This window comes from Rattus norvegicus, chromosome 2 (assembly GCF_036323735.1).
Source record: "Rattus norvegicus strain BN/NHsdMcwi chromosome 2, GRCr8, whole genome shotgun sequence".
Lineage (NCBI taxonomy): Eukaryota > Metazoa > Chordata > Mammalia > Rodentia > Muridae > Rattus > Rattus norvegicus.
In genome coordinates, this window is record NC_086020.1 from 197,870,850 (window position 1) to 197,891,967 (window position 21,118).

A 21,118-nucleotide genomic window follows, 5' to 3' on the forward strand; every position below is an offset into this window, starting at 1 on the left:
AGATCAGAAGAGATTCCAAGCAAGAAACCCCAAAGGAAATGAGGATCTGGGACTCATTCTCTGTATTTTGAGGCCACAGGGAAAAGGCCAGCATCATAGGAGGTGGGTGGCAAAACTTGATGAAAGTTCCTGAGGCGTCTGAGGCCAGCACATAGTTGTCGCCAGAGGAAGGTGTTTGCACACGTAAAAGAGCAGCTGTTCAAAGTCAACCTTTTTTTTTCCCTAAAGGATCTTGTGAAGTATTTCAAACAAACACAAAACTGAGTAGTGAGCAACCCTCAGGCCCCAGTTTCCAATGACATCACTATTCAACATGGCCCATAGCCAACGCGTCCTCCTCCTGCTTCAGTGGGTTATTCCAAAGAAAGGGAATGTATCACTTCTTCCTCTGCATCACCACTTCACCATGCTAAAGGATGGCGCTGTGTGTGTGTGTGTGTGTGTGTGTGTGTGTGTGTGTGTGTGTGTGTATGCGCGCGCGCGCGTGCGTGCATGTAAGCATGCGTGGGGCGGTGGTGGTGGTGGTGGTGGTGGTGTGCACACATGTGGAGACCGGAGGTTGGTACACATTGTCATCTATCATTCTACACCTTTAAAAAAATAGTGTGTGTGTGTGTCTGTCTGTCTGCCTGCCTGCCTGCTTGTATGTATGCATGTGCCATAGTATACTTGTGGAGATCAGGGGACAACTGAGACTTTCTTCTGTCCTTCACCCATGTGGGCCCTCAACATCAAACTCAAGTTGTGAGACTTGGCAACAAGCACCTTTTCCAGCTGAGCCATCTTGCTAGCCCTCCACCTTAGTATTAGAGAGAAGATCACTCACTGAACATAGAACTCACCATTTTGGCCAGATTGGTTAGCCATTTGGACCTGGGGATTGTCCTGTTTCTGTCTTTCAGAGCTGGAATTATAGGCTCACGATGCCATGGCTGGCTTTTTCCGGGGATCTGAACCTAGGTCCTCATGCTTGTACAGCAAGCCCTTTACCCACCGAGCCACTCTCCACCCCAAGGATGACTTTTTAAAGCATAATTGCAACAGCATCATCTCATATTTTAAAAATCAATATTGATTCTCTGATTCCATCAAATGTTCAGCCACTGTTTAAATTGCTCCAACTGTCTTACTTTTTTGCAAAAACTGTTCAAATATGTCCTCAAGACTCCTTTTCAGCTAAGATTTCATTACAAACTGGCTTCTCCAAAGCAAACACACTCAGATGGCTTATAGATTGAAATGAACCAAATGGCAGGCGTCTCCACAGAGCAATGTTGGGCACCCTGGGGTTCCTGGGTGATGAGGGATTTGTGGGCTCATTTCTGGAACTAAAGGGGCCATGCGGGAAGCAGGGGTCGGGGGAGTAATATGCCTCAGTATTTCTCTCAGCCACAGTGATCCAATTAATGCCCAAGCCTGGATCCTGACTCCACCACTGACCCTATAGCCCAATACTCTCTGCAGTATGTTCGTTTATGCTTAGCCTGGCCAGGGTGGATTCTACTAAGTGTAATAGAGACCCATGGAGGTGGGAGGGAGAGAACAAGAATTTTTTAAAGCTTTAAAAAAAACATATATATATATGTATATGTATATATTATGTATATATATATATGTGTGTATATATATATATATGTCACTACACTGTAGTTGTCTTCAAACACACCAGAAGAGGGCATCAGATCCCATTACAATGGTCGTGAGTCACCATGTGGTGCTGGGATTTGAACTCAGGACCTCTGGAAGAGCAGTCAGTGCTCTTAACCGCTGAGCCATCTCTCCAGCCCGAGAACAAGAATCTTTAAACTCTGCCTTGTACTTTAGAACTTACAAAATCGTTAACATACCACATCTTGGTGGGTTCCGTTTACCCCCCGCAAGAGTAGTGTTGACCTTATCAGATATGAGTCCATGGGAGCATGTGACCAAAGTCTCACAAACAAGGAGCATCATAAGCCTTCAGGTCCTGGATTCCAAGAGAACTCAGAGAATTCTAAAGACTAGACTTTCTCTCTCACACCAGCCTCCCTTGCCCTGTGAGCTTCCATAGTCATGCACAAATAGAAGGCATGGGGCTAGTGGGTACTCTCATTACCCTAATGGGTATCCTAATGCCTCCAGGAACTTGGGCAGTGTAAAGAGAAGCGGAATCTGGAAAGACTTCCCACTCAACTTAAGATGTGCCTGCCACCTCGAAGTCACCTGCCAAAGTCAGCCAGCCACAGGCTGACACCAAGTCCTGGTGCCTGGTGAGCCAGACTGCAGCTGCTTAGCTAGATCTCTAGCCAAGATCCCTGTTCTCATACACATGTGCGAAATGGAATGAACCTAGAGTTGGTAAAATGAGGTGGAAGGGACTCAGAGGAACCCAGGAGGGATGAGGCTTTTCCTAATGTATCACAGCTCAATCTTAAGCAGCACCAGTGGCCCGAGGTGGTCTGGATGAGAGGAAAGGCCCACAGGGGAACTGGACTCTACTCTGTGGACCAGCACCCTGACCTCTTGGAGGGGCAAAGGCTTTGATCCCAGGGTTTGAGACTCTCATAAATAATACTTCAGGCCCAGGTACCCTTGGGACTCATCCAAAGTCGCTGGCTGAAAAGGTAGACCTGCCCAGCCCCACAGGAGACCTGCCTCTGTTGCAGTGGGCTGTGACAGGTTTATAGCCAGACTGCCTACAGTAGTTACCTCAGATTTATCACCCTTCTTCAAGGGCAGTGGGAGCCGCCAAAGGCAGCCTGGGAGCCCATAAATCACCCTGATGGGAAATGCTGTCAGAAGGAGTGGAGGGGCAGATAGGAGGCATCTTGGGGACTGGGGCTTCCTGCTGACCTCTTGGGTCACAGGCCTTTCTAGACTAGGATTTACAACCCTAAAGCCTATTGGAGCCCAGCAGCCCCCCTATGGAGGAGCCTGGAACAGAGTCAAGACAATGAGGGTGCCCAGGAACCCAGCCTGGAAACTGTGGGCTGCCTTGCTGGAGAGCAGCTCGTTCTGGCTCCCTCTGTGAGGTGCACTGATGATGTCTGGGACTCTCACCTCTCTGCCTGCTTGCTCATCTTGCGACAAGGTTGTTTGTGAAGATCTTGTGTGTGCCTTTTGTCTGTGCCTTTTGTGTGTCATATCTGGGGAGGGGGATGTATTAACAAACAGATGTATGTATGAAAAGAAACCATTTCTCACCGCACTCCAGTACCAGTCTGGGCCTATAAACCCATGGATTAGAATTGCATATGTAGATGGACTAGAGAGTCAGTAGTAACTGGTGGTGTTTCTGTTCGTTTTGTTTTGTATGTTTTGTTGTTGCTATTGTTTTGAGACAAGGTCTTGCTAGAAGCCGAGACTGGTATAGTACTTGCTGTGTAGCTCAGTCTAGGCTCACGTTCACAGCAATCCTCCTGTCTCAACCTCCCAAGTGTTGGGATTACAGGCATGCACTACTCTGTCTGGTTGCTGATGTTTAACAGAAAGAAAACCACTGTAGACTCAAAGGGAGGGGAGGCGAGACAATGTAGGTAGAGGTGAGTGGGAAAAGATGTAAGAAACAGAAAGCCCGGAAAGAAGTACCCAGATGCCTACACAGTGCGAATTAGCCCCGAATGGGGTCAGAAGGAACAGAATATGCATGTGGTAGAGAAGAGGTCCAAGAAGGAAAGCAGAAAGGACAGAGGAAAGGTGACCCAAGAAAGGAAGGGAGCCAGAGGAGGAGGTGACCAGCAGGGAGCACCATCTGCTCCAGCGGGCACCAGGACCTGGGTTTGGCAACTGTTCCCACCTTAACCACTTCAGTGAGTGACAGCTGGCGTGGCAGCAGGATCCAGGGCACCACGCCCTCTGGCCACTCCCCGCCATGGACTGGCAGACACCCAACCCCAGCCTAGAGCACAAGAATAATGAGCCAAGCCAGGCCAAGCATTCAGCAGCAAACTTGTCACCTCTGAGAGCGCGCACAGAACAGGGGCTCCATGCACAGCCACGTGTGAGTTGATGTGTGTGTAGGCACCTGGCAAAGTCCAGCTGGGACCATTTTAGAAGTGTAACACCCTTCCTGTGCCTGGGGCTCCCCGTGAACACCTCTGTCTTGACTGGACTCTGCTCTACCTGCAGAGGAAACTGGTCTATCTACCTCTTTCTACAGTCCTAGCACTTCCTTCATGTGGCTCTGCAAAATCTTTGTGTCCGTGACAATGTAACATATGGATCTCCTGACAGGACTGGCCAGGTTGGGCTAGACTGGGTCAACTCAGTTCCAACAGCATGAACCCAAAAAGGCCACATCTGGCCCTCTGAAAATGAAAGCGGCCTGCAGCTACCTTCTTCAAACCAGACTACACTGTGGACCCCACTCTCTGTTCTGAGGTGCTGTAGGAAACAGGGGAATCTGTGTGCATAAGTGTGCACTTTGGATATGGCTGTCTCTAAGGGTCATGGATGTCGTGAAGAGTCCAGAAAGGTCAAATGTAAGATTTGCTCAGCCAAGTGACATGTGGACCTCAGGTTGTCAGGAAAAGCCCCCCATGTGACTATAATCCTTCCATTCCCATTTTGTTAGCTTAAATGTATCTGCCTCCACAAAACTTCCTTAAGACATAGCTAGGATTGAGCACTCTTCCTCCATGTTCTCCCAGGAACAACAGAATATTGCAATGGATTTGTTGTCGGTGACTTTTATGTATGCTGCAATGCATAGTGACATAATCACATCTTCTGTGGAGGTGTAGGGACGCCTATGATCTTCACCTCCTGGTGTTCATGACTTTGGATAATGGTCCCCATCTTTGAATCTAGGCAATGCCTCTGACTCACTCCTGAGAGAGTCTGGCAAAGGGGGTAGGATGCCTCATTACATCAAGTTGAGTAGAGCTTGGTCTATGTCCCTCTAGAAATTCTCCTTGGAGGCCTTAAAATGGAAGCAAAATGTTGAAAAAAAAATCTATACGATGAGGGCAGAATGCAGTTTTGAGGAACTATGGATGGCCTCCACCAGCATCCCATAAAACCAAAGCCCCTGAGTTCTACAGCTGCAAGACTTCTGCCTACACGCCATGTGAGTTTGGAAGTAGATGTTTCCTCCTTCAGGTTCTCAGATGAGAAGACAGCCCGGTGATGGCCCTTCATGGTAGTCTTTGGAACCCAAAGTAGCATGAAAGTCATGCCACTGAACAATGAGATCACAAATAACACTCATATACCCCTGTATTGGTATATGTAGCTTTAAATTTTACTATGTGTGTGTACACATCTGTGTACCATGGTGCATGTATGGAGATCAGAGGGAGTGGGCACTGCCTTTCCACTCTGTGGATCCTGGGAATTAAAGTTGGGTTGTCAAGCTTGGTGGCAAGTGTCGTTTTATACACCAAGTCATTTTATAAAACCATAACTTTACAAAAGAAAAACCTTTCCTTGGTTGAATTTCCCTCCTCACCATAATATCCTCCTAGGTGTGTGTCCTTAACCATGTCTCATGTGATTTTTAAACATCATTTCTTTTATTTAAATGTATTTATAACTTCCATGATACCTAGTAGCAACCTATCCTGAGCATCCGTGCATTGTCTACCCTGGCCAGTTCTCAATGTCTCATAGTAACCATGAGAGCACCAGCCTCCGGCAGCCTGGGGAGTCAGCAACTCATGTCTGTGACTTTGGGCCAGCATAGGACTTGAGCCAAGAAGGCATCTTAGAGTTTAAACCCAGGCTCTTCTCCTTCTATTTTGCAAGTGAAGAAATCTCTGGTCCAGAAATACAAAGAGAGTTGCCCAAAGAAAGCTCAAAGCAGATAGTAAAGCAGACGAGGGCCTAGAGCCTGTGTCCTCCCACTTTCCATTTCAGACAACAGCTACCAGGATGTACCTATCTGGAGTTGGTCTGAACATCGCGCCTCACACGGAGATTCTGTTCATTACAAACAAGTTACATCCGGGGCTGGGGGTTCCATAACCAGTAGGTACAGATGCCTCCACACAACCTCTCCACTATAGTAAGGGTTGAGTGTGCCATTATGAACTTGTTTGCTATCACTCAGTGCTTTTGCTGCATTAGTCCTGAGGTGAAGACCTTAACTGAGCCTTTTCTCCCACTGGCAGGTCTGCCCCCAAAGTGCGAAGACTTTGACAGCTTTAGAACTGCATCCAGACGGGCTTACATTTATTATGGCTTCTCCCACAATGATAGTTTTCATTTAGCAAAAGCAAAATTGTGCTCAAGCTAGGTCCCAGATGTGGAAAGAGAAGCTGGTCTTCCACCATAATCTCACCCCTAATGGAACCTCTCCCCACACACATGGGAGAGGAGATGCCCCCAGCCTGCCCATCCCATCTGGTACACATCTCCATCCAGTGTTGCCATGCCTTCCCCGAGGCATCTCAACTGGATAGGGGTGCTTTTCTGGGGAAGCTCAGCCATGCCCCCCACTTCCTCCCATCCTTGTCCCTCTTCCCCAGTTTGAAACAGCTGGAAGCTTTAAACAACAACTGAAGTCTCACTTAATCCTGAGCAAATAGGCCGGGGGAGGGGAGCAAATGAGGGGTGGAAGCAGAATGCTCTGGGGCTTACATCTAAAATCAGACACCCAGGCATCCTGTGAGCTCTGGCGTGGTGTAAGCTTCTTTCACATCTGCAGGACTCTTCACCCTGACAGACCGCTGTCTGCCTGGCCATTCAGAACTAGGAGTAAATGTCCAAGCATAAGCCTGGAAGTCTCAGTATTCAGGCCACTGAAACAGGAAGGTTGAGAGGCCAAGGAAAGTCTGATATACATAAGATTCTGTCTCCAAACAAATAAACCAGAAGCAGGAGGAAAGCAATGTGGTGTACCTGCCACATCTAAACCATGGGTCAAAGCAGCACGTCAGGGATGTCCCCTAAGCCTGTGGTTCTCAACCTGTGGATCGCAACCCCTCTGGGGGTCAAATGGCCCTTTCACAGGGGTCTTATATCAGTTATCCTGCATATCAGATATTTATATTGATTCCTAACAACATAATTACAGTTATGAAGTAACAATGAGATAATGTTATGGGGGGCGGGGTCCCCACAACACGAAGAACTGTATTAAAGGGTCACAGCATTAGGAAGGTTGAGAAGCACTAACAAGTCCTCAGCTCACCACACAGCAAGAGACAGCAGGGGGCGCACTGCTCTTGTCTGGGAGCCGGGATTCTTCAAGCTGCCCGCAGATGGCATCTTAGGAGAAGACTGATAGAGAATGGACAACTTTCTCTTCAACGCAAGAACGTTAAGAGGGGGGGCCTCTTAGCAGATGGCTGAGTCGAAAGGGCTCTGTCCTGAACGCTGCCCCAGCATACCTTAGTTAGCTTTTGTTCAGGCCAGTGACAAACTGCCCCGGAAAACAAAGTGGACCTCTGGTCTTGACAAGCTTGTACATACATGTGCATACATATACCCTCACACATATGCACTCATGGGTGCACTCCTCAGACAGTGGCTTGGCCTGGAACTTCCAATTTGCCAGAACTGTGGGCCACACTTTTCGGTGGTCCATTACTGCTTTTTATTTTGGTGACGAAATACCTACCAAATACAATGCAGGAAGGAAGGGGGTTCTGACATGATTGAAGAGGGATACAGTCTAGCTCGGTGGCACACAGTGGCAGGGGAATGAGATGGATCATCACATTAGGCAGGAAGTAGGGTCTGCCTTTAGTGGCCTACTCACTCCAGCAAGGCTCTGCTTTCTAGAGGTCCCACAACTTTTCAAAGTAACATCGCCAGCTGGGGACCAAGTGTTTAAACACATGAGCCTATTGGAGGCATTTATCATTCAAAAGACAACCACCAAAGCCTAAGGTATCTTAATATAGCAGATACGAGACTATGGCAGAGGCCCCAGAATGTTTGCTAATGAAATCAATAAACAGTGCAACAGCACACAGGCCAAGAGGCCTTTCCTGATTCAATCAGAAATGGTTTTGCCAGGCACTAGACGGGTTTGGGACTTTGGGTAGGTGATCCAGGAGGAAGCTAGAGTCCAATTTCTCAGTGGACAAGTACACAAAGTTGGCTGTCACAAGATGTGGCCCACTTGACCAGTGTTGTTACCTCTAGAAACATATGTGCCCTTTCCTGTTAGAGGAGGGAGAGGTGATATAGGGAGTTAAGAGCTATCTGCACAAAGTTAAAGTTCAGAAAGAGCTCTTCCTATTGTCCCCCAAGTGGTGATGCAGAGTAGGGGACAGAAAGTCTTTCCAGGAATCACTAGCACCAGCGGAGGGTCCTTGTGTCAGGTAGCCTATGAACTGGGGTTGTCCACATACAACGGAATCACATGGGAGAGTCAGCATCTGCTGAGGACCAGGTCCACGTTGATGATGCACTCTATGTGTCCTCAATATATCTGCACCTGCTTTTCCCTGAGTACAAATCTTATCCCCTCTCAGAGAATGAAACCCATAGCTCTATAGCAAACGGCACTGCGCTGAGTGACACTAGCCCTGGCTTAACAGGTTTTACCAGGCTTTACCTACATGTTGGAACATGCTCTCTAGTGCTCAGCTGCTGAGGGGGAAAGTGGCGAGGAGGGCCCTTGGGAGGTTTGGGATCAGTAGTAGGAGACACAGAGCGGATGGAAGGATGGACCAACTTTTGTTCTTCCCAGTTTGGGACTGAAAGCATCCTCCCCTGAACTGCTGACCGTGGAAGCAAGAGAATGGCTGGCTGCCTTACCCTGCTCTCTGCCACTAGCACCAGTCAGAGAAAATGAAGGCTTTGCCTGCCCTTCATGCCAGCTTCTCTCAGCAAAGAGAATAAAACGCCCCACTTACTTTTATCACTCAGAGGTTTCCTGGGAAATGGGCTATTAGTTCCCCTAATGTAAAGATAATAGGCTTGTCCCCATTGGCAAACGGCACAAGCCCAGCACAAATGAATTCACAGAACCATCACAAGACCTCCCAGCAGATGGCAAATAGCCTAGGAATGGGAGTGGGATCAGAAGCGGGACTTCAGAGAAGTGTGGATCCCACCCCACCCCACCCCCACCTGTGGGCAGTGTGTCTGGGAAGTCATTCAGAACCATGTTCCGCCTTTCTTCTCCCTTTATCAGAAAGGGTAGAGGTGGATGCCATCAGCAAAGCGAAGCTGTCTCTAGTGAGGAGAAGACAGAACAATGCCACCAACAGGCTTTTACCACAGAGGGTTCCCAGGTTCTTCCTGCCACCGTTGTGGACCTCACTGCTAGAAAACACACCTACTACCCCAACTACACCTCTTGCCTGCATCAATGTCTTTGGGGTAAGTGGATGTTATGATAAAGGTTGAAAAGTTCAGCATCCTACAGGGGAAGGTTGCCAGCCAAGATGTTGGCCTAGGCTGAAAGTCAAGGGCCCTATAGGCCAACAAAAGAGTACTTCCCAGAGAAATCGGACCCCTGCTGTTCTTTTCCAAGAACCTATCTACCCCCCACACACACACACCCTCTCCACAGTCTCCATCTCTGGCCCCCAGAGCTGAAATTCTACAGGAACAGTACTTTGGGGACCATGGTTCTCAATAGGCAATCCTGAACCTGTCCCATCCATACACAGTATAGGTTGCTCATCTCTGATCTAAGGCTGTGCTCTTAACCCCAGGTAGAAGAAAGACTTGCTCTGGCAATATTCTGCAAGGCAGAAGCACCAGGCCATTTAGCCTCAGACTGTGCTCTATCTGAAACCACTGTGTATGTCTCTCATCTACAAGGGCAGGAGACCTTGTTTGTATTGTCCCTCCACCTCCATTCCTCCCCATCTCCAAAGGAGTACTGGTCAATGCCAGTCAAATATCAGGAGCTCGGTGCTACCTTGATTAGTCAGAGCATACTAGTGGGCATAACTTTATTTAGGCTGGCCCTGTGAGTGGACCACTTGCAGACCATTTTTCCTGCCTAGGGCACTGTTTGCTGTCATTCTGGGACTTCGTCTGAATTTCCACAAGCCCCAAGACTGGCCCATGTGATCGCTTTCCCTGACTCCTGTCTCTGTGGTCCCATCTCTGAAGTCATGGAACCACAAGCAGGGCAGCAGGGCCAGTCTCACTGTGAGTTCAAGGACAGCTGATAGCTCTCCCCCCTCTCTATACTACTAGGGGTCTGGGTTCTATGAAGAGGGACAATGAACTCACACTGTCTGCTCTGAAGGAGACGAGGTTCTGTCTCGAGCCATGGAGACTCACTCTAAGACATGCTTTGGCAAGCTATTCCACTTAGAGCCAGGGTGAACTTTGTCCCTACAGTGTACCTTGGCCCATTCAGGTACCTTGTAGCAGAGAGAAGGTGCTAGAATTAGTCGGCACTTCAGAAGGGGACCTACAGAAGGATCCAGATATCTTCCAGCTACTTAAGGGTTCAGCAAGAAGGACAAATGCATCTCCATCAGGAGACAGCAAAGAGAAAAATTGCCCGAGAACGTAAAAGGGTCAGTCCAGGGGAAGTTTAGTGAGCGAGAGAAGGATGGGTCAAATTACTGATCAGCTCCCTTCTCAGCTTCCTCCTTCTCCTCTTCCTCCTTTCCTCCTCCTCCTGTCCCTCCTCCTTCTCCTTCATCATTTTGCTGGAGTTCTGATGCAACAGCAGGGGCTTCCTTTTCCTCTGCCAGCTCATCAAGCTGCTGTTGTGCTAGGAGTTGGCCCACCAACTGCTCCAGACCCTCCAGGCTCAACCTCTGCAGACGCTCCTCGTGCTCTTGCCTCAAAAACCCCAGCACAGTCTTTGCATCCTTTGACCCAAAATGCTTGTCTAGGACCTGGCCCAACTGGAGCCACAGGGGCTGGGTTTGATGGGTCTTGTCCAGTGCTACATCCTCCTGCGGCCGCATGATGACGTTGATGGAGGCATTGGGCCCAATGCTGTAATCCGAGAGGTATTTGTCATCAGCCAGGAGCTGGCCTCGGAACAGCAGGTGCTGCTGCTCCTCTGGCACCTGCAGGTGCTGAGAAACCAGCTTCTTCAGCGTGGCCACACTTTCTTTTCCAGATACCTTCAGGCTGCATCTTCGGCCCAAGAGCAGCTTGACCGTAAGGAACATTGGGGCCAGAGAGGAATCAGGAGGGATCCATGCTCTGAGAGTTCCCCTGAAGGTATAGGGCCAGATAGGTGACCCTGTCACTGCTCCTAGTAGGACAAGGGCCCAGGCCACGTGGGCAGCCACTAGCTAATGCACAGTGATGTCATAATGCCACAGGAGAGCTCCTTTCCAGAGCAGAACTTTAGGAACATCAGAGGAGCATTGTGGGTGTGAAGCATCTTTCCTTTATGAGAAAAGAGAAGGAGAAGGACAGGGTTGGGAGACAGGGGGATGACCAGGAAAGAAAATGTAGGCCCAGGAGAAAGGAGAGCTGGAACAGAGAGAGAACAGGGAAAGGCACCATCCCAGCAGCATGGCCGCCGACGCTTTCAGCACATGCCTTAGGTACTTTCTCGCTCTCTCAGTGTCAGCTGGAGAAACCACAGAGCCCCAGGAAAACCAACACGGAGAACTAGGGGAGAGCCACTAACAGTGTCTGTCTTGTATCCATAGCCTCTACTTAATCCACACATCCTATGAGGTACTTTGATGATGCCTACCTTTGCGGGAGGGGAAGGTGTAGGCTCATTTAATCCTATAGCAAGAGTCACATAGCTGTGTCTTTATGGTGACCCGCCTTCCCCCCTAAAACATCTCAGAATCTTCCTCATGTCAGGCCAGCTCTGAGCAAACTCTGGAGCCAGAGGTACATAAGAAACGGAGTGTGTGTTGGGCATTTGAGTGTTGCATTTGGCAAGTTTCACTGCAACACATTGTTGATCTTGGCCCAAACCTTTGGCAGGTGTTGTCACAAGCCCTAAAGGATGGTACTTTTTTGGATGAGAAGCAAGTGGCCTAGAAAAGAGCTAACATCCCTAGTGGGTATGCTAACTGCATCAGAGACTCCCACAGGTCTTCCCAGCGCCCACATCTGTCCTTTCCTTCATCCTCTCCTCCTCAGTCCCCGCCTGACTTCTTTTGCTTTCCCACTGCCCTGACCCTACAGAGGATGACAATGTTGATGACAATAACCACGGCTTTCCTGAGCCTGCCCATTCACAGCACCCAACTCCAACCCTGTCCCAAGGCTGCTCAACCTTTACTCCCATCCCCTTGGCATCTAACAGCAGCTGAGAGGAATGCCCATGGGTGCCCGGACCGTCACCTATATCTTTTCTCCCACCCCTGTATTCTCACTCTTGGCACATGACCCAGATTCTGGTCCACAGCACTCACAGGTCAGGAATCCCAGCCACTGAGCCTCTTGTTATTCCTCCTGCTCCCAAAACTTCCCCCAGAGATCAGCTCTCCCGTGCTCCCGGCTAGCCCTGGTGATGTAGGCTCTTTACTCCCAACAGCCACTGCTCTGACTCATTTTCCTGTCAGACCAGGTACCACCCTAAGCCCACTCATTCCATGGCCAAAGGGCAGCCCTGAAGTTACTCCAAGTCCTGGAAGCTTACTTTGCTTTTAGATTAAAGCAAACCTTCCTGGCCTGGCCCTAAGGCCTTCCTGGCTCGGCCCTTGGTTTATCACCCCAGTCTCATCACAGCCCCACTTCCACCCTTCACTCCAGCCACATGAACCTGCCTTTCTTCCTGCTTGCTTCCCCATTTGAACTCTACCAACTCACCCTGCAAACCCTGCTTGCCTTAAAAATCGCCTCCTCCATGAAGCCTTCTCTGCTTTCCCCAGTCTTGGACAAAGGTGACCCTACATCCCTCTGTGCAACCATTTTTCCAGTGGTTAGGACACCCAGCATACATACCTATCCCTCCCTCTGATGCTCAATAGTATCCACTGTGATACCCATGCCTTCAGTACACTGAGTTTTATATACAGATAGCCCTAAACACACATTTATTAGTAGAAGAGATCCAATCTAGACACACAAGCCATGCAGGACCCAAGTACATAGGCTGTAGAAAGACATAAACTTGCCTGCAGCCTCTCCTTTACCCTTCCCCTCCCCCTAGAAAGATGAAAATCCAAAATTATATAGAAAATAAACCAGAAGGTGATATCAGGCTTTACCAAGGAATCTTCTATAACACTTATTTAAATAACCAGCTCCCCTGGCGGATGGGAAATAAATCTGAATTTGCAAGTGTGCACACAGTGTGGGAGGGGCTGTGGGCTCCATGGTGGACAGGCAGGCATCTGGGCACATGAAGGGAGGAAGCAAGGTTTCTGAAGGGCCATTTAAGAGTCCTCAGTCCCTTGAGAGGAAGACCCAATGATGAACAAATCACTGGACAGACAAGATTGGAGTCATCCTATGGTAGTTACCCCAGCAGAACTAACTACAAAGGCTTTCTGGACGGCAAAATCCGAGTGAACTTTACAGGGGACAAAGGAAAGTGAGGTACAGTCTGATCCAGCTCAGGGGTTCTGGGGGACGAAAGGGAGCTGGGAACATGGAGCTCATCAGCCATCTGCCTCTGGCCCCTCCTCTGAAGGCCCATTCATCCAGGCTTGAGCTGCCCCAGACATGAGAAGTCTCTGGAGATGACCACTTGGGTCAGGCTCCCCAGACTCTAAGCACATGGAAGTCGTAACACAGGCCCAGCTCTCCATAGCCTGTGACTATGTGTAGGCAGGTGTACCTTTTGACAGAGACTTTAGAGCCATGAAGACAGTAACAACTGAATTAGCAATGTCTGAGAGAAATGGTCACTACTCAATCCCTGAAATGGGAGTTCCTCAATCTCCAGCCCCCTCCCAAAGGGGACAGAAGCACCTGTCTGGGTAATGGAATCTCATTTGGAGCTAGGAAATATTCCAAGATTCCCCTCCCCCCATGTAGTTGCTTGTTTTAATTATGCAATTAACATGATAAAATATAATTGTGCAATCAAAGCACGCAATCAGACAACGATTGTCATAATTGGAGGGGAAGATCGGCTAGAATGAGTGGGCTTTATGACTTGGGAAAGGAATGAATGTGTGCAGAGAATATGGACAGCCATGGGTTCAGATCTCTCTTGCAAACACTGCAAACGCTATCGGCATCCCTGGGGACCAGTGCAATGTCTGAGGGGCAGATGGGCAGGGTGGGAGCCATGCACAGGCCTGAGCATCCAGGTTTCTGAGCTCTTCCAGTGCTCCTGTGTGGGCTAACTGAACCTTGGTAATCATAAAATTAGATCAGTTGTCCACCAGCCGGCCTGGGGCCTGCCTTTAATGGGTTAATCCTCAGATCTCATTTTTCAGTCTAGCCAACAGGAGGATGACCCTTCCCAGCATCCTTCTGAAGCTGAGGTGTGAACCCACAGCATCCGACCCACAGAGATATTAAATGTGACATTCAACTGACAGATGGAAATGAGAGCCCCTTTTGTCCCTATGTAAGAGTGAGAAAGGCCCCACGGTCCCTGGAAGTGTGCCTGCAGTGAGTCTCAGTGTGCTCCTACCTGTACAGGTGGGTGGGCGGGGCAGTCTTCCGCAGGCCTGTCCTAACTCAGAGGGGAAGATGGGGTGAGCAGGAAAGTTAGTGACAGCCAAGGGGCTCCAGAGTGCAGGAAACTCAATGCTGCCTCCTCTCCTGTTCTGTAGGAAGGCTTGTGGGGGAAATAAGTTACGGTCTCTGTCCACCTGACACCCCCCTCCCCAATGAAGTGTTGTTATTTTACTCGAATGATGTCACCTCAGCCTTGAAGGGGGTGCCGGGGATGAGGGAGCAAGTGAAAGGCAAGGCAAGACCTAGAAACAGCCAGAAGCAATAAGGAAGAGGACACGTATAAAAAAAGCCAGCAGAGGAAATATTTACCCAGGGGAGACCCAAGGAGTGGGCCAGGGAGGGGCACAAGGGAAGGGGGATAAAAAAGAGGAAAGGGGGAGAGAAGCAGGGCAGGCAGAAGTAGTTCCTGTGAAGTACAAGCACGCAGGCGGGCTGCCCCCGTGAGAATGCCATCCTCTTCCCTCTCCCTAGAGAAGGAAAAGTTCGTGGTTGTCAGAGAAAGTGAGGTCTGTCTGGGAAGCTATTCATCTCAGGGTAGAGCTGAGAGACTACGCCCTTCCTCCTCCACTCAGGGACCTTAGCACTCGGAAGCACATCTCAAGCGCCATGGTATAAGGCCCAGGAGAGCCCAGTGCTACTAAGTCCCCAACCCTGTGGCAAGGCCCACCCTCAGAGCTATCCTGTGCTGTCTTCCATAGCTATCTAGCTGTCGCTAGGAGAGGCTGCTCTGCACTCCATGAACCTAGCTCTCTCTAGGACAGGCATCTCTTTAGGGGACTCTATGAGCAAGAGGACCTTGGCAGATCTCATGGGACTACAAGAGCCCAGAGGGGCACAGATGGGAGAGAGCAAGGGAAAGACAAGCTTCTGCTGGCAGTGAGCAGCCTGGTGTACGTCCAGACCTCCATTCTCACACCTAACAACCTTAGCCCTGCCCCATGTTGCTGTCCCAGTACCCTAGAGAAGTCAGAGGACTGTCTGCAACCTGCTGGAGCAGGCTGGAAGCCTGGTCCCAGAGCCAAACACAACTCCCACCTTGTGACATCTGACTGTGGCCACTAGATGTCACTGGCGACCTCCCTGACCAGCCCCAGTGGCTATGGCCAACCAAGCTATTGTGAAGCCTGCACACACAGGACTGGACTTCAATCAGGTACAGAGCTTTATCCTGACTTGAGACCCCACCTCTCACAGACTATTCAGCCCTTATCAGTCATGATTGGGGCAGAGATACAAGGGTCCACACTGAACAGGGTTCTGGGCCAAGAAGAGGTCAGCCAGGCACATATTTTGAGGGAACACATAACCCTGACACTTCAGTAACTAAATTACCACCAGGGAAAGGAAGCCACTGCTAACAGCAAAGGGTGTGGGGTGGGCAAATCAGATGGCTTTTTTTGGGAGGGGCCTTGGGAAGAGCTGAAGGAGTCATAGAGGCAACAAGAGCATCCTGGCTGAGGGCCCAACCTGGCCGAGGACGTGTGGAAGAGTGTGGGAAACCTGACTATGTCATCAGCCAGAGCCGCGGGAATTCTATCATGAATCTTTGGTGAATGTTATCATAAAATCAAGGATAAAGATGCCCATAGAACTAGAAGGGTGTCTTCCCTCTCACCCTCAAGATCCAGATCCAAGATCACAGATTGGGTAACTGAGGGCTTGAGTTCATCTCTAGAATTTGCAATTGGTCTAGATAAGACCTACTCAACTGGAGTGAGTAGGAGGCCAGGGACCGGACAGCCTGACTAAACTGGGCTGAGTTCCAAAGCTCATTGGCTACCTGGTCGGGTGGCAGCTGTCCATCAGATGTCAGGCTCAGTTGGGACAGGAACAACGTCTGCAGTATTACCCTTGGGGTTAGCAAGCTGAGTGGGAGAGGCAGACAAGGCAACCCTGAGTTTCCTTCCTGCTCGTTTGTACCCAGGTGAGAAAGCTGAGTATCTCTCCATGCCGGACAGGTTTGGACTGAGCTTGGGTATTACACATGGGATTTCTAGCCCTGAGACATTCCTTCCTACTCCCTGCTGGGTTAAGCCTAGGTTCTTGGCTTAATAGGAGTCAGTGGCTCATGAATGGTAGAAGTCCCAGGGTTGACTGCTCCAGGTCACCTGAGCTGTCCCAAACCACTATGCATCTTCTCCCTTGACGCCTTCTCCCCATCTCCCTGCAAGAGCAAATGGGGTGAGTACAAAATCCAGGGTTACAGCTAGTGACACATTTCTGATAACGGTGCTAAGAATGCAGGGTTGGTTCTGACCACTCGCAGCCATAAAGAGAGCCAGCCTTAGTCCCTGAAGATGCTGAATTAGCAGGGAGCAGGGAGATAAGATGGCCTCAGCAATACAGAACCTTGAGAAGCCGATGACCGGAGAAGCCCTAGTAGAGAATATAAGCAGGATTCATACAGAAGGGCTCACACAGTAGGTAAAGAGTATTTAATGTGTGTTCACTGTGTGCTCTGATTATACGAGGAGGTGATAGGGTGGTCCTACTCCAGCCAAGACTGGGACCCTGAATTATACTGTCACAGGATGTTAGAGAAAAGGGGGAGCTAAAAGAGTAAGAGACTGGGGCCCAGGAAGGTGCCCTGCTAATTGTCAGCCTACTGGGGAGGGGGATTCCATAACCAGGACCCCTGGGGAGAATGCCAACAGGAGAGAAGCTGGCCCTAAGCCCAAAGAATTGAATCAGGATGGCCATAGGGAGTCACATGTGGAGAGGGGTCCCTAAGACCCCAGCCAAGGTTCTGGGCCCCAGATGAAAAGTGAACCACTGGTTCCCCCTGGAGGGGAGTAGTCAGTCACCCTGTAAAAGTTTATTTTTATACATGTCTGATCTATTTCACATCCGCTCAGATATTTTGACACATATACAGGAAATGTAACTCTCCCCCATATGGCAGTGTTTGGTTGGCCAGACCCTGAGGAAACTCAATAGGGTCGCAGAGGAGCAGAGGAGAGCACAGCAGCTTTGGAGAAGAATGTCAGAGGCCTGGGACCCCCGGAGCACCTCAGACCCGGAGACGAGGGACAGGATCACGGGGAGCTCAATATGGGAATTCTTCCGTCTGGAAACCGAGCCAGGGACCCCCGGTCCTGAGGGTGGTTATGGTTGCTGCTTCCTTGGAGGGACAGACAGAGGATGGAGTGAGTCCCGACACAGGCAGCAAGAACCAGCAGAGGGATGAGGTGCAAGCCTCAGAGATGAAGTCAATGTGCACCCTCTGACACCAGCTATGTGAGCTGAATAGAGTCTCTCACACAAGGAGTCAGGAAGATGGATGGAAACAGGGCAACCACCAGCTTGATGCCTGTCTCCAGACCACCAATGAATGGCAGATGCCTTCCTCATCCTGTACACAGGCACCTATGATCTGAGTCGTGAACTGATGCTTCAACGGGCCCTTGAATGTGTTAGCACAAAGTGCTGTGGAAGAGTGAGAACCAGCATCTCCCTTCTTCCACATGGGTCAGGAAGGGACTCGCCCCAGTTCCTACAGGCTGAGCCCACTTCTGCCAGAGAGAAAAAGATGACTTAGCTCAGTGTTCCAAGAGGGAATAGAATAGCTTGTTAATCTTGAGGCTTTTGTTGTAGGTTTAATACACAAATGTCACATTTCCGTTGGGTGCTACAGAAAGGCAGGCTGACAGTCTCTTACTCATGGGTTGTGATGGAGCTGATGCTCCCAGGGGTGCCTCAGTGCTGGCATTTGAACCTGAGCACGGGCAAGGGCCTTGAAACACTATCCCCTGTGAAACATTGTCTTCACAGTGCAGTCTGTGCAGTTTCGACTATCCTGTGAGCTCTGCCCGTGTCTTGGACCTCCTTCCCTCCCTGTGGCAGTGGATTCATCTTGTTGCCTCGGTCACTGCCCCTCCTGGGTGGGGATGGGGGTTACAGGCTGGTTCGGGATTTCAAGGTATGGTGTCCCTGCCTGAAGTGGAATGCTCCTAGGTCCTCCCCTCCTCCCCTTTCCTCTGGAAGTCAATGTGTCAGTGGATGAAGGCTGCACTTGGCCTCACTGCCCCCTACCTCCCCACCTCCCGTAAATCCTGGCGACACAACAGGAAGGCCCTTTAACTAGCACATAAAAGTGCTTTGGGCTTTCAAAGACCCCTGCTCTGTGTTTACAGGGGGCCCAAGCTTTTTATAGGCCATTTATAGCCCTCCTTCCCCTGACCCACTGATGCATCTCTGGGCAGGGATAGTCAACCCAAGCCACGTGAGCATGGGGCACAGGAGGAGGAAGAGGCCTCTCCGGTCTGGAAGGCACTGAGAATGAACACCATCAGGCTAATCAGCCACCCATCCTATGACCTGGGCAGCCTCCCCAGGAAGGGTCTTGGGAGGGTCCCAGAAAACATCTCTGTGGTAACAATTCTGGTGGGAGAAGTATTTCAGGCCACGTCACAGGAGGCCGGGCAGTCAAGCTGTCACTACTGGAACGTAATGGATCTTGGGCACCATTTTACCTCTCAAAAAATAAAACATAAACTCATAGGTCTACTGAACCCAGCTAGTTCAGAGACCTTTTGTAGGATCTTGGCACTAAATGCAGAGAGGTTCCGGCCCTGGAGCTAGAGAGAAGTCCTAAGCCAGAGGTTCTCAACCTGTGGGTCACGACCCCTTTTGGGGTTGAATGTTCCTTTCGAAGGGGTCTCCTAAGACCATTGGGAAACACGAATATTTATATCACAATTCATAACAGTAGCAAAAGTTACATTTATGAATATTTCATGTTTGTGGGTCAGCACAACATGAGGAACTATATAAAGGGTCTCCATGTTAGGGCAGCTAAGAACCACTGAGCTAGAATACGCCACGGGCTATGTCACATAGGTGGCTTACTCAGTACAGTATCAAAGTGCAAATATTTTCCTTAGTGCTTCTCCTCACAATAACCTTATAATGTAGGTACTACCTCAGTCCTTGCTTTACAAACGAGGAAACTGGGGTTACCCAGAGATTAAATGAGTTGCCCACATCACACAGCTAGCAAGTGGCCAGTACAACATTCAAACCTCAGAGCACAGGCACAGTCGCAAGGCTCCCTTCCATCCGTAGCAGGACCCTCCATCAGGAAGTACAAAATGGGAAAACAGGCCTGTAGTTTGAAGAAGTCTGGGAGACTTGCCTGTGAGGTTAGAAGGTGCCCACAGAACGAGTGTGGGTCTGTGTGACCCTGAGAAGCACCAAGGCCAAGTGCTGATGGGGGATGTCATGGGAAGGACTCTGTTGAGACAAGAGATTCTGTCTTGTTTCTGAGCTGGGGAGAATAAAGGCCTCTATTGGGAGTGTGTGCCCCCTCCCCCTTGCTCTGGCTGTTTCCTGAAGAGTCTGTCACCTCCCCTTCTGGGAAGACCTCTAGAACTTCTGACCCACTGGTCCTCTCACCCTTCCTGGGACCTGCACTAGAGTCCAGCCCAGGAAGGGCCCACCCCTCTACCACTGCCCAGCTCCCAGCCCCTTATCGCCCTCCCTCTCCCCTTCCCCCACCCCATGCTCCTGCTGTCATCACTCCACTTACACCATGGTCCCCACAGACACTGGGGACTGGGTCCTGGCTCTACCCTCTGGCATGGCAGGAAAAAATGTGTTTCTGTCGACAGAGTCTAGAGGTCTTGAAATGGTACAGTCTAGGGGTCTGGATCGGGTTCATTTTCCCTGCCAGTTAGAGAATTAAAAGGTTGGGGAAGTCTGAAGCTCAACAGGTAGCAGCAGGGAACCCAAGCACTGCAGACAGAAGGAACAGTTTCTTAAAGGCCTTTACTGGGGGTAAAAACATATACCTGTGGCAAACACAGAGAAAACGCCCCTCCCCCTCCTCGAAAGCCAGAAGCCCAGTCTCCTCTTGAGGGCTAGGGTTTTTAAACCCCTGAAAGTTTTTTCTCCCCTACTTGAAGACAGACAGAATGCCTGATTGATTCACACCTGTGTCCAGATCCAGCCTTGACCTTGTCCAGCCAGTCAGTCTATCAGCAGAGGGCCTGCTGGTGGGGGAGAAAAGAAAAAAAAAAAAAAAACCTGCCAAGCATATATCTCCAGTCAGGAGGTTGAGGAGGCTGCCATCTTGGGAATTCACCACCTTTACTACCTAGCTGTGGGCCCTCTTCCTGTCTCTGCCTACCAAGGAGTCTGTCTAACTCCTGGGCTCTTCCCGTCATCCTACCCTCCCTCCTAGACCCTAGCACAGCACAGAATTGGATTAAGAACAAAAATAGGAGCTGTGTTTGTTTTAATCAGCTTCAAGACTCGGGGGCTTCTAAAGGGAAGGCGAGTGAGCAGGCCGGGGCTGGCCCCTGGGGGCAGACAGGCTGGGCTATGATGCCGTCCTGGGGTCAGGAGCATGCAGAGCAGAGAGAGCATCTGCAGGTCAGATCCGGGCAGATAAGGGGAGAGGGAGAGGACCTGGGGCCCAGGAGGATGAAAAGGATGGGAAGGAGGGAGGAGATGCTTTTCCTGAGACGTGAGAGCTAGGGAGAGGCTGGGCTGCCTACAGCCCCATCCTAGGGTGAGGGGGCAGGGAGCCTGGGGGGAGGGGAAGGGATGGTATGAACTGGAGACTAGAGGAAACAACAGAAAATGTTTTCAAAAGAGGGCCTTCCTCCCAGCTTCCAAAGCGAGGGATGGTGGGAAAGAGGGAAGAGCAGCCAGT

At 50.1% G+C, this 21,118-nt stretch overlaps 1 protein-coding gene across 2 annotated transcripts; it reads right to left on the bottom strand.

The window, feature by feature from the left end:
- Positions 1-9,819: 9,819 nt before the first annotated feature.
- Ubl4b (ubiquitin-like 4B) lies at positions 9,820-12,318 on the bottom strand. 2 transcript variants are annotated; one of them, XM_063281208.1, is made up of 2 exons: positions 12,240-12,318; positions 9,820-11,247 (listed from the first exon to the last, which is right to left on the bottom strand). In XM_063281208.1, exon 2 carries the CDS (start codon positions 11,022-11,024, stop codon positions 10,461-10,463), a length of 564 nt encoding a protein of 187 aa, XP_063137278.1. In that variant the 5' UTR covers positions 11,025-11,247; positions 12,240-12,318; the 3' UTR covers positions 9,820-10,460. The 2 variants fall into 2 exon arrangements, with proteins under 2 accessions (XP_063137278.1, NP_001389736.1); NM_001402807.1 differs by lacking the exon at positions 12,240-12,318 and having other exon boundaries at positions 9,825-11,155.
- Positions 12,319-21,118: the final 8,800 nt, after the last annotated feature.